At 33.7% G+C, this 17,701-nt stretch overlaps 2 protein-coding genes across 5 annotated transcripts; one reads left to right on the top strand and one right to left on the bottom strand.

Moving 5' to 3' along the window:
• The first annotated feature begins 5,015 nt into the window (after window positions 1-5,015).
• On the top strand, window positions 5,016-12,434 carry LOC140988164 (uncharacterized). 4 transcript variants are annotated; one of them, XM_073457131.1, is made up of 4 exons: window positions 5,016-7,493; window positions 7,714-8,294; window positions 8,547-11,702; window positions 12,142-12,434. In XM_073457131.1, the coding sequence occupies exons 3-4, from the start codon at window positions 10,576-10,578 to the stop codon at window positions 12,188-12,190; spliced, it is 1,176 nt and encodes a 391-aa protein (XP_073313232.1). In that variant the 5' UTR covers window positions 5,016-7,493; window positions 7,714-8,294; window positions 8,547-10,575; the 3' UTR covers window positions 12,191-12,434. The 4 variants fall into 4 exon arrangements, with proteins under 4 accessions (XP_073313232.1, XP_073313233.1, XP_073313234.1 ...); XM_073457132.1 differs by having other exon boundaries at window positions 7,714-8,644; window positions 9,533-11,702; XM_073457133.1 differs by lacking the exon at window positions 7,714-8,294 and having other exon boundaries at window positions 5,016-5,310.
• Window positions 12,435-13,073: 639 nt separating this feature from the next.
• Window positions 13,074-16,909, bottom strand: LOC140987814 (3-ketoacyl-CoA synthase 10-like). The gene is made up of 4 exons (XM_073456484.1): window positions 16,433-16,909; window positions 14,367-14,992; window positions 13,567-14,144; window positions 13,074-13,312 (listed from the first exon to the last, which is right to left on the bottom strand). Exons 1-3 carry the CDS (start codon window positions 16,847-16,849, stop codon window positions 13,589-13,591), a joined length of 1,599 nt encoding a protein of 532 aa, XP_073312585.1. The 5' UTR covers window positions 16,850-16,909; the 3' UTR covers window positions 13,074-13,312; window positions 13,567-13,588.
• Window positions 16,910-17,701: the final 792 nt, after the last annotated feature.

Here is a 17,701-nt window from a genome sequence, read left to right as displayed (position 1 = left end):
TTTATCTAGTCCTATTGATTTTTACATTTACCAAAATATTTTGGTTCATGATCTTCATTGTCATTTATGATGTCAAATACCACATTGTAAGAAAATATATCATCAATTTCTTTTATATCTTTTCGGTTCCATATTTTTCCAGTATTAATATAATTGATAGAGATTTCACGATTCTCATCAGTTTGTGGTTCTAACAGAACATTTTCATCATCATGTATTTCTACCGGAATATCATTCTCTATTTTGTGATCTTCGTGTTTCTCTATGATTTTTTTTTTCGAAGATTTTTATCCTTGGAACTGATTGACCTTCCACGTTTCAATCGTTTTACGACATCATGAGTGTCTTCAATTTGTTTATTTGGAATTTCAATTTGAGCAGAGGCATTTACAGCATGTATATATGATTTAGTTACCCATTTTGTGTCTACAAATGTATCTGGTATTTGATTTGTTATTCTTTGCAAGTGCACAATTTGTTGTACATCTTTTTTACATTGTTTAGTTCTTGAATCCAGATGTAACAATGATGATGTATACCATGTAATTTCTTTTTTGATATGTTTCTTTTCTCCCCTAACATTAGAATATTTCCTCATTAAAATGACAATCAGCAAAACGTGTTGTAAACACGTCGCCTGTCTGAGGCTCAAGATATCGAATGATCGATGAGCTATTATAACCGATATAATTCCGATCTTTCTTTGAGATCCCATTTTTGTTCGTTGAGGCGGTACCATCGGCATATATACCATACATCCAAAAATTCTCAGATGAGAAATATCTGGTTCTTTACCAAAGGCAAGCTGCAATGAGGAGTATTTATGATATGCACTTGATCTTATGCGAATTAATGCAGCAATATGGAAAATTACATGTCCCATATAGATACAGGGAGTTTTGTTTTCATAATCATTGGTCTAGCAATCAGTTGTAGACGTTTAATCAATGATTCAACTAATCTATTTTTTGTATGTACATGAGCAACATGATGCTCAACAGTGATTCTCATTGACATACAATAATCATTAAAAATTTGGGAAGTGAATTCATCAGTATTATCAAGTCTAATTTTCTTGATTGTATAATCGAGAAATTGATTCCGTAATTTTATTATTTGAGCAAGTAATCTTGCAAATGTCACATTCCGAACTGATAATAAACATACATGCGACCATCTGCTAGAGACATCGATCAGATATCAATCAATGCCATACAATATCTAAATGGTACACATGGTAGATGAATTGACCCACAAATATCACCATGAATACGTTCAAGAAACATGGGTGATTCAGTTTGGATTTCAGCTGGTGATGGTCTTATAATAAGTTTTTCAAGAGAACATACTTTACATTGAAACTTATTATTTTGAAAGATCTTCTGGTCTTTCAACGGATGACCATGTGTATTTTCTATAATTCTTCGCATAATTGTTGAACTAAGATGTCCTAATCGATCATGTCAATTAATTAATATTGAAGAATTATCAACTACCATGTTTGATTCAATTAACTTTATATGTGTATAATGCAATCCAGTGGGAGCATTGATAATTTTTCAACTACATATTTATTTCCTAATTTAAATGTGTTAAGACATATATATTTCTCATTTTCTTTCATTTATTGCTTGGGTATCATACCCATGTGAATATATGTCCTTAAAACTCAATAAATTTCTTTTCGATTGTGTTGAATACAAAGCATCATTTATCAGAAAATTTGTACCATTTGGTAACAAAAAAATGTGCTTTACCACAACCTTAAATGAAGTCTACAGAACCTGATATTGTATTCACCATTGTTTTTGTTGGTTTTAGTTCCAAGAAATATCTTTAATCTAGGAGAATAGTGTGCTTTGTATAACTATCAGGTATGCAAACTTCCATGAGATTATTTCATTGTTTAGGTTTGTTTATAACATTTTCCATATTTGAACTTCAAAAAAAAATGCAACGAAAAAAATTACTGACAATACATATGTAATATAACGCATATCATAATTATATAATAAAACATTATCATATAAGTACATGAAAAATAAATATTTTACCTATCTATTCCACCAGTCTATTGATTATAACAAATATCATAATTATACAATAAAATATAATCATATGAGTACATGAAAAATAAAATATTTAATATTTATATTCCACTAATATATTGATCATTTTCAGAAAAATCATTCAGAAAATCAGCAGCATCAAAATGAGTTAAATCACTCAAACGGTCACTGTGTTCAGTGAAGTTGGTCTCTTTTTCTTTTCCCTTTATTGGTTCTTTATAGAGATTACAAAGGTGCTCGGGGGTTCGACAAATACGAGACCAATGTCCTGGAGTGCCGCATCTCAAACAAGAACTTTTAAATCGTTTTGAGTGATTTTCATTAACACTCATATTTTTATGATGTCTTTTTAGTGAGAGGTTCGTGACGTCCTTTTGAGATAAGTTATAGAAATAACTATCTTGATTGTTTTCAAAATCACGGTCGCGACCACGACCACTTCCATGACCACGACCTCGACCAAAACCTTGTCTTTGACTTTGATTTTGATTTTCAGGTTTAAATTCATTTCTACTTACAACATTTACTTTTGGAAATGCGGTTGATCCAGTGGGTCGGGACTGATGATTTCTCTTTAACAGCTCGTTGTTCTTTTCCGCCACAAGAAGACATTCGATAAGTTCAGAATATCTCGCAAATCCACGCACTTTATATTATTGTTGTAGAATTATATTTAATGCGTGAAAAGTGAAAATAGTTTTTTCAACTATTTCCGATTCCGTAACCTCATGTCCACAAAATTTAATTGCAAGATTATTCGATACATTGCCGAGTTTTAATCACTGGATTTTCTAAAATCTTGGAATCTTAATGTATTCTATTCATCACGGGCGGTTGGAAGTATAACTTCCCTTATATGTTCAAATCTTTCCTTTAATCATTTCCTTAAAGCCATGAGATTTTTTTTAATGAGATATTCACATTTTAATCATTCATCAAGATGTCGACGCAAAAGTATCATAGTTTTAGCTTTTTCTTGTGATGATGAGGTACCATTTTCTTTAGTGGTCTCATTTAGTCCCAATGACTCAAGATGCATTTCTACATCGAGAGTCAATGACATATAATTTTTTTCCGCAATATCAAGCGCAACAAATTCGAACTTTGTCAAATTTGACATGGTGGTAATAGAAAAATAACAATGCATTTTATTAATTAAATTCTAAATCTATTAATATGTCAATACAAATTAACAGATAAATTATAAGTACAAGCATTCTTAAAAATAAAAAAACACGAGACATATATTATCCGATAAATACAAGACTAGTGAGTATAATAACCGAAATAATTATACAAAATAATCTTGAAAGAACCATCTTCTTCTTCTAAAAATTGATAATAAATTTTTAGGGAGGAAGAGCAAGTTTTGAGTGATTGAATGCGTTTGTGAAATCATATTTATAGGACAAAAACTAGCCGTTTATGGTCGTTTATACAAATACAAAATCTTAAAAAATAAATGTATGTATATGCATAATTTTAAGGTAATAATATGATGTATATAATATTAATCATATTTAAATGATTATTTANAAATGAGTTCCAATTACCAGCTGTACAAACTCAAGAACAGATTGAATCACTCTTGTATATATATATATATATATATATATATATATATATAATTATTATGTAACATAGTAAAAATAAACAGTGAAATAATCACATCACGTTATTATAATAAGGTGTCATAGACTCCTTTTATATAATATCGTGATATTATTCAAATATATATATACAATAAATAAACAATAACACGGTAAAAATATATAAACATTGTAATAGTATAATCACATCACGTTATTATAATGTGGTGTCATATACTCTTTTTATATAATAACACAATATTATATATTAAATATATACACAATAAAAATAAATAAATAGTAAAATAAATATTCTTACTTTTGAATATAGTTACCTTTTTCTTGTGTTTTGGAGCTTGGAAAAATATGGAGAACCTTCGAGTATCGTACTGATAACGTGTTAATAATAAAAATTTACGGTAAAAAGTAAAAATCTCAAACTCATAAAATATGTTAAATTACACACTTTATAAAATTTTCTCCACTCAGTTGTGTTTTTTTCCACAAATTGTGAGACTTATTTATAGAATTTTTTTGGAAATAATCTAAAAATAAATACATCATTACATACATTATCACACACTAATTTTCAATATTTACAACTCTTATTTTCAACATATACAATATATATTGTTATTTTATAGAGTAAACAAAATTTTCAAACTATCCTTACCGTGGCACTATTATTTTATCATAAAAAATTAAACACTAACTCAAATATAAAATTTGATGCAACATAAATGCTTTCATAAAAGGGAAAATTATAATTTTTATTTTATATATTGTATTTTTAAAATTTTGATCATCTACATGATCAAAATTGATGTCTTATTCCGGTATCATTTCGTTTTGTGATAGTGGTGATGTAACATTATTCACATGATTAGTATATCGACATGAGCCCAACTTCTTGTCGGAAAAAGAGCTAAAATTCTAAAAAAAAAAAAATATGAGTAAGATTAAAATTTGAAATATAAATGACAAAAATTGTAAATAATCAAATATGCAATACTAAAATTACAATTTCATGAAAAATATATTTAATATTAAAACTTAATATATTTGTTTGTCAAGATTTAATATTTAATGGGAAAATAATTTATCCAATGTTGAGTTTCAGTTTATTAAGTTTCAAATTTTGATTTTGGTACATTAGTTTTAATGTTTAGTTATTTTGATCAAATTGTTGATATGACATCGACTAATTTAGTAATTTTTTTAATGTTATATCGATATTTTTCGATGTTAATATATATATATATATATATATATATATATATATATATATATATATATATAAAGATAATAAAATAATAAAATAAAAAGTAAGATATTTAGGTCGAGAGCGAAGCTAGCTGATGGTAGCTTTCTCAACTTATTATCTCAAAAAATCACCCCCACGTTTGCGAATCTGAATAAATATTTTTTCTTTTAATCACACAATAAATTCGCTTTCTCGACGCTACTGGTATGAAATCGAATACCCGTGGCCGATTTTTTTTAATATATATCGTGCGCTGCGTAAAATTTAATGGAAAAATGCGATTTGGCGAGGCAATCTGAGACATCTGCGGGCGGGCGAAGGGGATTGGTGGAAGTTGCCGCCGCATCAGGATGACGCTGTGTTTGGATGTTATCCAGAAAGCAACCAGGCCTGTTTCCTATCCATTTCTACTATTAATTTAGTATTAACATCTTTTGTTCATGATTTCAGCCCCAGTGTTTTACTAATTTTGCTCTCTTTTTTATGTTTGGTTCGATTTTTTTTATTCAGCAATTTCAACATTTCATGTCTGTATCTTGATATGTTTTCCGGTGTTGATTCTTGATATTTAATGTACCACTAGTCCAACTGTTTACACCACATGCCTCAAATTTGTGAATTGGGGAAATTGGATTTTGGTTTAAAAATATTATTTTATCTTCTTTTTGTGTAATGAATTCGTGTCTTTAAAATTATCTTCACGGGTGTTTTAAACAATTTTTAACAAAGTACATGAAATATGAGATGAAATGTTCCCTAAATTAGCAAATTTGGAGTAATCTCTCTTAATTGTCCCCTTGATTTCAAGCATGTTGTAGCAATATAATGTGATTCATTTTTGTGGGAAAAAGGATTGAATTTCATGATTGATTGATTATATACATGCAAGCAAGTATATGTTCAGAGCTTTAAGATGTAAATTCCATTTTATAATAGTAGTTTCTTTTAAAATCCAAACTAATGGTTGAACTAGTTAATAGGTACACTTACCTCATTACTTGAATTTGTAACTATTTTGACACTTTTAACTAACATTTGTGAGTGTCAATTCAAAGTAATACATACTCAAGGGCTGAAATAGTAAATTATTATGAAAAATTTGTGTGATAAGAATTTGGTTTTTGGATTGAATCACTGTGGAACTCTGCTTCTGAGCAATACTGTAGCTATTTGTCCAGTTGATTGGACAAATCATATTACCGGAGTCAGAAGCCATAGCCTCTCCAATGAATTTCCTTTTTTTAATCCATACGATGGTTATGCTATCTGCAAATGATTAACAATGTTAAATTTTGCCAAAATATAACATGATGTGATGATGTCAATCTCACTCGTGGTGCAGTGGTATAAATTAATCTAGTATGGAAGAAATTTAGGTTAATCATAGGTTAAAGAAATTTCCACGCCCCATATAATCTTTAAAAAAAGTTAATTATATATATCTATCCAGAGATTTGTCATATTAGAAAAAAACTCAACTATATTTAAATATTACTTGAAAAAAGTATCAAATAAATCCAGTAAATTCTAACATTACATACCCCCCTGTTCAGGTTTGTATATTTCTTACCTTTAACCCTCTAAAATTATAAGATAAATGCAAATTAAAGGGTGTAAAATATAAGATAAATTCAAACTTGATGAGAGTGTTTTGTAATTTCAGAACTTATTGGATTTATTTGTTGTTTTTTCACAAATCTTAAACGAGTAAATGTAACATTTTTTAATACTTGAATTTTTTTTGTGACTATGATAAACATCAAGGAAGTAGATGTAATTCTTCCTAAGAAAAATGAATATATGATGGTGTATCACTAGTATCAAGTCGTTGAATTATAATAAGTCTAGCATAGAGGTGTAAGCAAATCGAATTGACTCGAATATTAAGAAAATTTTAAGGTTTGAATTCGACTTGAATTAGATATATATGAGCTCGAATACTTTAAAATTTTTGGCTCGATTTGGTTCAAATCGCGAGCTATTCAAACTTGTTCACGAGCTATTCAAACTATTGCTCTAAAATAAATATTTGAAAAGCCTAGCATAATAAAGCAAAGATGGAGGCAATCGCCGAAAGTAAAATATGGATGAACCAATAAATTTGTTTAAGAGATTTCTGTAAGGAATTAGGAGGAAATTCTGGGATGGGTCTAGAAATTGAAACATTTCAGGAATTGGTACCACAACTCTTGAAAAATATATAGATCACTCCATGATTCTTGAAGTTCATACCATTGCATAATATTGCTGATACCCCCGGAAGAGCCCGATGAGCCGGGACAGTAAATGGATAGCCCAGATCATGGTAAGTTTGCAGAAGGCGCTCGTAAGTAGCCGGGCAGGTGGGTGCCCGAGACGTTATTTACCCGGGCAACCAGAAGCTCGAGCTCTCGGATGAATTCTCGGGTTATGGCTCTCTACCCGGGATGCCTCGGTAATAGTACTGCACTCGAGTGCGAGAGCAGGTGATATCTTATCTCGATAAGTGTGCCTGACAGAATCGTACTGATTTGACGTAATGGAAAGGACAGATCAACGTGACAGGAACTTGATGTTAAATGGCTATAAGTGGTAAGTAGGCATTGAAAACAAAGCCATCATTACCTTCCTTCCTATAAATAGCATGTTTGCTTTGCATTAAATTCATTCACACATATATACACCAGTGACATTATTTTTCTGTAAAGCTACATTGGTTTTCTTCATTTTCCATTTGCCGACTTAAGCATCGGAGTGACCACGTCGAACACCCTTCCGGCGCCCATTCACGTGTTTGTCTTCCTGTTTCCAGGACATCATTGTAGCCGTACTCCAAAGAGATACTCTCAATTTGGGATATATCTTGCGGCTCACTTTTCCCTCATCAACTTCTTATCAGATTCGGTGGATTGCCCAACCCAGTTCGCCCTATTCACTCGGATCATATCATTGGCACCGTCTGTGGGAAATTGAGTTCAAGGCATAGATATGGCTCCCACTAAAAGAACGAACCAAGAAAATTCTCGGGTTCCTGGAGATAACCCACCTCTCTCTGGTCAAGGTGGCCCTTTACTCACTGAACCTCAGTCTACTATCACCTTGTCACTCGAAGAATTGGCCCGGATTATATCCGATCCCGTTTAGAAGGCCATAGCAAAAAAAGGTCAATTCTCATCATTCTACCCAGCTAGAGCGTGAGCAGGAGCGAGATCAAGGGGCAGAGAAGATGAGATAAGAGCGGAGGAGAGGGAGTCCAGTGCTGGTTCCAAATCCCCTACTGTAGTTGAAGAACTGGAAGAGTTAAAGGATGAAAAGTTTAACTAGTGTCTCGACTTTGAAGTGATACTCTGTTCAATCTAATTGTGCACCTAATATGAATTTATTTCGCTCAAGGTAATTTACTACAAGAAAATATGAGAGATTAAAATTCACTGTTAGTGAAATTATTGAACACGAATTAAATAGCTCGAAGATGAATGAGACACAATAGAGACACTACACGTTCTTGTAAAAAATGATAACTGGTTTGAAACTTAATTAGTTAAGCATTAATTTCTGTCTCAACTTTTAGACAAAGGTTAATCTCCACGCTGATTCTGTAAATATAAATACTTTTTATCATGTGGGAACATAATTTCGTTACAGCCTGCTGCTGGAAAAGGGTGTGCAAGGCTCTCATAAGCCAATGAGCTGAAAGAGGTTTAGCGAAAAAGGAGCTTGAAATTTAAAGCGAGGAGAGTCAGGTATGGAGCGTCTGTGTCTTTTTCCAGGCTGTGTTTTTATTATATATATATCATATAAAATGTTAAATATTATATATTATATTGTTCTATATTATAGGTCCAAGTTCTAAGTTTGATCTGACTATAATAATGTTGCGGAGTTACAATTTTAAAATATTCAATGTTGGAGAATCAAATCATTTATATAATATTTAAATGTGAAACAACATATAAATTTCCCTGTTTTTTTATGTAGAAGGCGACACTGTACGCTGCAGGGAATATTATATTTGTGTTTATCATTGCATTATAAAACATAAGACAAGTCTCCGATCCAACTCATATCGTGAAAAAGTATAATTTTTTATGTAAAAAATATTATTTTTCATGATTATGATAGATTGGGTCAACTCGTCTTACGAATAAAAATTCATGAGACCATCTCATGAGAGAGTTACTCATAAAACATATATAAAAGACATACTTAATAGTACATACCTGAGAATTGAAATTTATGCATCACAATCCAATATCAACAAGTGCACTATTTAAGAATCCACACTGATTGAATTCTCCCGTCAGTTACTGTAACCACTTCGTGCTGAAACTTTCACAGCCTGGTCCCTTTGCGTATGGTGTATACCAGAAATCAAATTGATCAGAATGCATGATTCTGGGGTCTTCTTTTAAATTTTGATCACACATACAACAATTTACACTTTCATAATTAGATAAATGATATAGAAGATGACTTTATAACAAAAATAATTGGGGAAGGTAATAGTTGGAAATTCCGATTACTATGACACCCGATTTCATACATGTGGTAACATTTGTAGTTGCTATGATAATAAGTTTTAGTTCGTATTTGCGGTATTAAAAGAATAAAAACGTGTGCTTAAATTCAAGGTCCGGCAAGGCATAGGGCTTGTGCCGAGAGTCATGTCAAGGCTCAATTCTTCGAATAAGGTGTGGAGCTTGATCGTGAAGCATGCATTTGGAGTGTTTAAAGGATCAAGAAACATTCTAAGCAAGTTTCAAATGAAAGCATGGAAAATAAACTATAATATAATATTCTATCAAATTTTCTCGTTTACTTTTTCTTTGGGAAACCCAGGTATCCGGGCTGTTGTCCAACAAACCTTGTCAAATGCCCAAATTTCCCTTCTCCTTGTACCTTAGTTTAGGCTCCTGAGAATTAGGGCAGAGTAAGATAAAATATAGGGGTCGGTTTGTAGTGATCATGTAAGCAACTAAGATAAGGATAAAGCCAAGTTTAGGGCTTGTCAAATGCTTTGAATGGAAAAAACTAGGCGTCCCTATGCAAATTGGCTTATCTATTGAACTGCCTGGCGTGTGTATAAAAAAATTTAAACCTGTTACAAGCTTAATATTCATCCAAGGATGAAGAAGAAAACGTATTACCTGATTGAGACCAGATTGTTTGTGTTCATGGGGTTGCCTTTAAGCTAGTAATATGATGAAATGCTTGGGGTTGTACCTGTTTACCCATCTTAATCTTGGGCTAGTAAGCTAGTAATTTATGTGACCAATGCCCTCTAGCAACCATTGAAGTCTGAGTTGCTTATCGTCATATTCACGGGGCAATTCATGGTTATAATTAGTATATATATTCTTTTGTTTAAAACCAAAGAGAAGGTCAAAGTGAATTGTGAAATCTCCACCTACTGCCAGTAAAACGGGGAGTTAAAATCCTGGTAGTTTTCCAAAACAGGGAAAACTCCAAAAGATTTAAAAACCCTAGACCATGTCACCAGCTATTTATAGCACCCACGAGCACTCCTTTCATCTTGACCTCTACCTTCTCTGCATTCTGTGCTTTGGCCCCCATATAAAGTGCATAGAATTATTTTCAGAACCACCTTTTCCCCTTTCCAACCCTTCATTTCCATATAAACTTCTTTACTAGAAAACCAAATTTCGCACAAAAAATGAGGGGAAAATCTTCTCCGAAAACAAAAGATGGAGTGGTGGAAGTAGATTATAATGAAAATTTGGAAGAACCCCATCTGTCTGGTGCTTACATTCGTACCCTTGTTAAGGAATTAACCTCTTCAAGAACCAAAGATTCATTGAATAATAAGGTGGTTGAGAATTCAGAGGGAGAACTGGTTGAGGGAGAACTGGTTTCCAGCAACCAAAATTCAACTGGGATTGGTTATGGATTTTCTAATCATAAACAAGAAAAATCTCCACAACAGCATAAAAAGCAAGTGAGGAGAAGGCTTCACACAAGCCGGCCTTACCAAGAAAGGCTGCTAAATATGGCTGAAGCCCGAAGAGAAATTGTTGCTGCTCTTAAATTTCATAGAGCGGCAATGAAACAAGCAAATGAAAAACAACAGCAACAGCAGCAGAAGTTGGAATCAGATTCTGAAATGCCGCCATTGGGGCCCTTATCTAATCAACTTTCCTTAGAACAGGAGGCCAAATTAATGTCTAGGAGGAATCCAAGAATTTATGCTTCTAATTCTTCTACTTCCAGCAATTTTCCGATCAATAATCTAGGCGATTTATATTGCTCACAAGGCTTGTGTTCCCTTTATTCTTGGCCTGTTTCGACAATTGCACCTCCATCACTTATCCAAGAAAATCTCAATTTTATTCTACCAAGCCAAACGCTAGGTCTCAACCTCAATCTTCAAGATTTCAACATTTTGGAGACCCCTTGTAATGGTATAAGCAAATCTTCATCAGTTTACTCCTCTTCTTCCGCTTCAACATCTTCTTCCCCTGCCACCGAGGAAATTCCAAGCATGGCGGTGCCACCTTCTGTGGTTTCGGCTGAGGTGACCGAATTCGGTGATTCTGGCTTGCATCCAGCTTTGGATGACAAGGAGATGGCAGAGATCAGGTCGATTGGGGAGCAGTACCAGATGGAATGGAATGACACTATGAATTTAGTGACATCTGCTTGGTGGCTCAAGTTCTTGAAGGAAATTAAGCCAGTGGATGAAGTTATGGAATATCCTGCCTGGCTAAATGCAAACGAGAGCTGCTTGCACGATCTGAACGATTGTTGCTCAGACGAATACTTGCAAGAGCCTGCTTTGCCTTGGTAAGAATTAATCTTGAGAAATAATTTAATGTTCACCTGAAATTTGTTGGAATCATCTTTCATTTACTTTCATTTTGGATCGGTTGGATATAGACATATAACCTGTGTGGTTGATCTAGTCATAAAGGTTCTTAGCCCTATTCCTGTTTAGGCCAGGCACAATTTGATTCCAAAATCTTTTTACCAATTATGACTACATTGTTTCCTGTAACATTCCTTGTTTTATAGGAATGCCTAAAAAAATATTTTGTCCCTCGATTTTTCATTGTTTAATATGACCAGAGAATTTGTGTAGTACTGTGTGCAACACTATCTTGCCAAAATTTTCTGGTTTATACCTGATATCTCCTGCCATTTTTGGATTCCTTTTCTTTTATTATCAATTAAGATCTCTTACAATCCGAATGCCTTTGCAATTTCTGTCTTTGTGACAATGCAGCATGGACATTGAGGAAATTGAAGCCATGGATGACGACTGGTTAGCCTGAAAAAAATCTGTCCGAACTAGTTTGATATCGAGACTAATGTGTGATGACGATGAAAATTTGTGCTCTCCTTGAATAAGACTCGCTTGTATGTAATGAACAAGCAAACTAAATAAAATAGCATATGGAGAGGAAATTATTTTATCCCTTGATCTCTCCTGTATTTTTAGTTGAAGTCTGGCTTTACTGTGATGAAAAGAATTCTCAAAATTTTTATGTTTTTATAAATTAAAGTTTTATTAATTGATTTTTTTTGTGTTTATTGCGTATATGTTTCATACTTTAGCATTTTCCATTAAATTTCATGGTCACTCATATTCCCTTTTAGTATTTGTGTTATAAAAATGTAATTAATTGTGCTTTGCTTGTGATGTAGGGAACAATGTTATTTCATTGAGCATTTGCTACAAAATATTTATGTTTCCCTGTATTTTGAAAGTGAAATTGCGTGAAACGAATGCCATCTTTTGTGAAACCTTCATGATATGTTCTAACAAGTCAATTTTGTGAGACGGATCTTTTGTGTAAATCATAATGAAAAAATATCACTTATTATTATAATCATGAATAACTATTTCATCTTAAACAAATCATGGATTTGAAATCTCAATCCATTTGATATCATGTAGTAATAATTGTGATGAAGTGTTGTTTAAAATCTATTCGTCAAATCATTTCCAAAATCAAATTCAATCTCAATCTTACTTTGATCAAGAGTTCACATGTAATTGCCTTCATTTAGAGAATGAGGGTAATAATATCATTCATCTTCGGATGATTGGTTTATAATTAGTGTCTATNATATAATCCTCTTTCGTTCGCCAGAAAACTACATCGAGGGAAATAATGTACAATTTTGACCATAAAAATGCAATAATCAGAGGTATAATGACAATTCACCTTTCAATCACATATATATTGTGTCCCAACCTAGTCACTTCTAAAATATTGTATTAGCAATCCATTTCATCCTACCACATCACTTTCACGATCATATTATAATTTATGATTTTTTATTTCTATTATTCCAACCAAACACAAACTTAAAACATAGCTCCAGAGTGTAGCTACTAATGTTATATGTAAAACCTCAAATTTGCTGGTAATACGTTGCTCGTCATGTACCTGTAAAGACGAACACAAAATTCATGAAAATGCAGACCAAATCTCAACTAATTTATAGCCACCGGTTTCTGAAAGTAAAACCTCAAACTTTGACAGAGAATTCAAGCAATTAGAGAATAACAAGAGAACAAATGCCCCCCCATTTCGGTGGCAATACTATCCTATAATTGGAACCTAAAACAAATGCAACAATAATATCAACCAATCCAAGACGCTGATCCACTCGAATCTTGAAATTGGCCAAAAATTCTTACCAGGGAAAGGGACCAAACCAGCCTACAATCCAGGCTGAGGATACCTATCGATACAATCCATCCACGGGTTCCTCCCAGGCTTCTTGATCCCCCTCAGGGACTTCCAGACAGCACTGTTACATTTCAAACCAGACCCGAACGCGAGCTGCCATACACGGTCGCCACCCTTCACTTGTCCCTTTGCCTCCAGGTACGCCAGCTCGTACCAAATGCTACTGCTCGATGTGTTACCAAACCTGTGCAGCATGGCACGAGACGCCTCGAGATTCTTGTCGCTGAGTCCCAAGTTCCTCTGCAGCTCATTAAGCACAGTCTTGCTCGCTGCGTGCACGCAGAAGTGCTCGAACGCAAGCTTGTAGTCGGGGATGTATGGCTTCGTGGGCTTGGAATTTCCACCGTTGCGAGATAGGATTCTCCAGATTAGGGTGGAGAAGAAGAGGAGCTGCTCGGAGAATGGGAGGACGAGAGGACCGAGCGTTGTGATGTTGGCTTTGAGGGCATCTGCGCCTATTTCGATCAAGTCTTTGCTGATTTTTATTCCTCTGAATCTCTCGCTGTCTTCTTCTTGTCGGATGCTCCTGACAAGAAGGCCGGGAATGAATGATGATAAGTATATAAAATCAATCACAAACTATAAGCACGAAATTATGATTAAAGTGAGAGTAATAATAGCATGTAACAAATATATCATTACATAGAATGAAGACGATGGACACTCAATTATATTGCAACACACACACCCCAAAAGGAAAAAAAGAAAAAACTCGGTATGCGATAAAAATGAAGGAATAAATACATACCCGAAGCTCCGATCGTCAGCTCCCTTATGGGTGCGAACTATATGCTCCAGCCGGTACTTGGAACGGCGATAGTCACGGCTGCGATTGGAGAGGAGCACGGCGGAGCAACCCATTCTGGAGTAACAATTAGGGATCAGCATCGATCTATCCTTCCCAGGATACCAGTTGTACGCCACCATCTCGGTACTCACCACCACAGCATAATTATTAGGATTCGCCAGAAGCATGTCGCGCCCCAAATCTAGGGCAATGATCCCGGCGCTGCAGCCCATCCCCCCCAGATTGAAGCTCAGAATGTTTCCCCTTAGCTTGTAGTGGTTGATTATCATGGCGGAGAGAGATGGCGTGGGGTTGAAGATGCTGCAATTCACGACAAGGACGCCGATGTCTTTCGGTCGGACTTTAGACTTCTCGAAAAGCTCATCCAGAGCCCCGAACATGACTGTGGATGCTTCTGCTCGCCCTTCTTTCATGGTGACGGTGTTCTCCGGCGAACCGATGGATTTGGGAACGTAGGTCTCATCGCCGATGCCGGAGGAGTGAAGGATTCGCTTCTGGAATTCCAGGCTTTCCTCATCAAATTTTCCTGAACTTCTCGCGAGTTCGATGAATTGATCCTTTGTCACCTGCATGTAGGCATACATTCATCTCAACGTTAACATATATATATATATATATATAAGACAATAGATAGATCTTTAAATTTTAAAAGCTTACATTTCTTAAATGATGATAAAAAAAATTTAAAAAATTGTTTTTTCCTTGTATGTTTCCCTTTTAAGATTTTGATATTCTATATCGTCAAATTTCAGATTTAATCCGTTATATTTGTATTTTTGACAATTTTAGTCCTTCCGACTGATGTGTCACTATTGTGACGTTGCTGTGCATAGTATCAAACCAACAATTCCGAAAAAAAAAAAATGATTCAATTTACCAAAAATCGATAGATATATTACTAAGATTGAAATATAATAATACAAAGAACAAAAATCACATAAAATTTCTCCTGAAAAATTTGTGTTTATCAATTATAAGTTTAATAATATATTTCTATATATTATCAATCGAATGTAAATGTAAATACTATGGCACTTGTTTTCAATAATAATTACTTTGGTTTGGTTTGAAATTTCTTTTTTACCTAAACTTTCACCAAGTTAATTTTTCCATTTGATTAATTTTAAAACTCCATTCAAACTGCTATTTGACTAAAAATAAATCTAGATAAAGTAGTAGATAACCCTAATTAACATCATATGCTAATCAATTATTTTGTTAGAAGGTTTTATCTAAAAATAATCAACATTTCAAAATTAGTAGATACAAAAAATAAAGATTTTTACCACATTGAAGTACCTTCAAATTTGACAGATCAAGAATTAGAAAATGAAAAATGCAACATCTACAATGAGAGTTACAAAATGAGTTACAAAATACATTTGAAATTAAAAATTATCCCTACACTTTATTAGAAAAACTCTTTCAACAACGCATTTAGGATCATTTTGTAATTTCAAATACACTTTTATAACCCAGTATTTAACACCATTTATACATGTAGCACAACCCTTAGAAAATTTGATTTTTTTTATAAGAAAAGAAGATAAGGAAACCATAATTTTGATTGATGACAAAAATTTGAAATATAGAAATTAATCATGCATATATATTACATAAATATCACGATAAAAATTTAGAGAAACAATCACTAGCTACGGATTATTACAAATTCCGTCCCTCAATCCCTTTAATCCATTTTTTACTTGATCTATACATGGATAAATACTCAATAAATCGAATTAAAAATTTTTTATCTTAAATTTTCTCAATTATAATAAGATTTAATTAATAATATTCAATCGGCATCACTTAGACACGTTGAAATCTATCTCTAATTTGTTGTGAAATTAAGGCTGATCTAATTAATGCTATCACATCAAACTTTAATTACAAAAAATCTAAACATTTCATCCCAATAATTAGCATTTAATTAAGCTTCTAATGAACTCGTCGAAGAAGATGGAACAATATATATTAAATACAAATAATTAATGAATATATACCTTCAAATCATCATGGGGTTTGTAGCAAGCGAAATCAACAAGATATATGGCACGCGGGCGGGTCATGAAGTACACGCAGAGGGTGAACACGAACAGCGCCACGAAGCCCAGCACGGCGGCGAGATCATACTTCACGGTACTGTCCCATACCCTCCGCCACAGATCCTCCGTGCTAAGGCTGCCCACCTCCGCCCCGAACACCAGCAGCATCAACGGAATAGTGGCCAGGTAAACCCCATGGTTGATCAAGTAATGGTACCCCAACTTCACGTACTTGAGGTTCACCGAGTTCACGAACTCCGGAAGCCGCCGCCTCACCCTGACGGAGAAGGTCATGGATCCGGCGTCGGGCCCGGATGACTCGATGCCCCGGTTCACTATTTCCGTGGACAGCATGTGTTGTTCGGCTCTAGCCATGATGAAGAAGATGGAAGTCCCGGGCTCGTCACGACTTGTGGACTGATTGAGGGATGGAAGATGATATATAGTTTGAAAACATACTTGTATGGGAAAGGAGGAGTAAATGCGTTAGGGTTTCGGCAGTTGGATGGTTTTCAACCATTAATTCTTGCATTTATTGTAGGTAGTTCGAAATTAGTCAGCTGGCATCTTTTTTCCCTGCTGGCGAAATAATGANTATAAGTGTGTGCGCGCGCGCGCACGCGTGTTTATTGAAGACTTATTCTTTTGAAAATTTCTCTAAGTTTTTATGTATTTAGAAGTACACAAATATAAACATGTACAAATATATATATACATAGATGTGTATGTGTGTGGGTGTGCGCTTGTTAAATATATTATTTGATTAAGTATGGGTGTTTGAAGACAAACCCTATTGATTTTTGGTTAAAATTTTTGTGAGACGGTCTCACGAGTTGTATTTTGTGAGACAGATCTATTATTTGGATCATCCACGAAAAGTATTACTTTTTATGCTAATAATATTACTTTTTATTGTAAATATCGATAGAGTTGACCCGTCTCACAGATAAAGATTTGTGAGACCGTCTCACAAGAGACCTACTCTTGATTTTTTTTCTCTAAATTTGATACATTTAGAGGTTCATGCACAAATGTGTTATTGTCCCTATAAATGTTCGAATTGAAGTTGTTACATTTTTTATATGATTCGATGTACAATATCATTTGACTATAAGGTTGAGATGATCACGAGGGAATTAAGCGGACAGGCGGCATATTTTTTTTTAAAATAATTTATAAGAACACTGTAATAACATTTAGGTATATATATATATATACTTTTGGTCT

This window comes from Primulina huaijiensis, chromosome 11 (assembly GCF_012295235.1).
Source record: "Primulina huaijiensis isolate GDHJ02 chromosome 11, ASM1229523v2, whole genome shotgun sequence".
Taxonomy (NCBI): Eukaryota; Viridiplantae; Streptophyta; class Magnoliopsida; order Lamiales; family Gesneriaceae; genus Primulina; species Primulina huaijiensis.
This window is presented reverse-complemented; position numbering and strand designations above follow the sequence as displayed.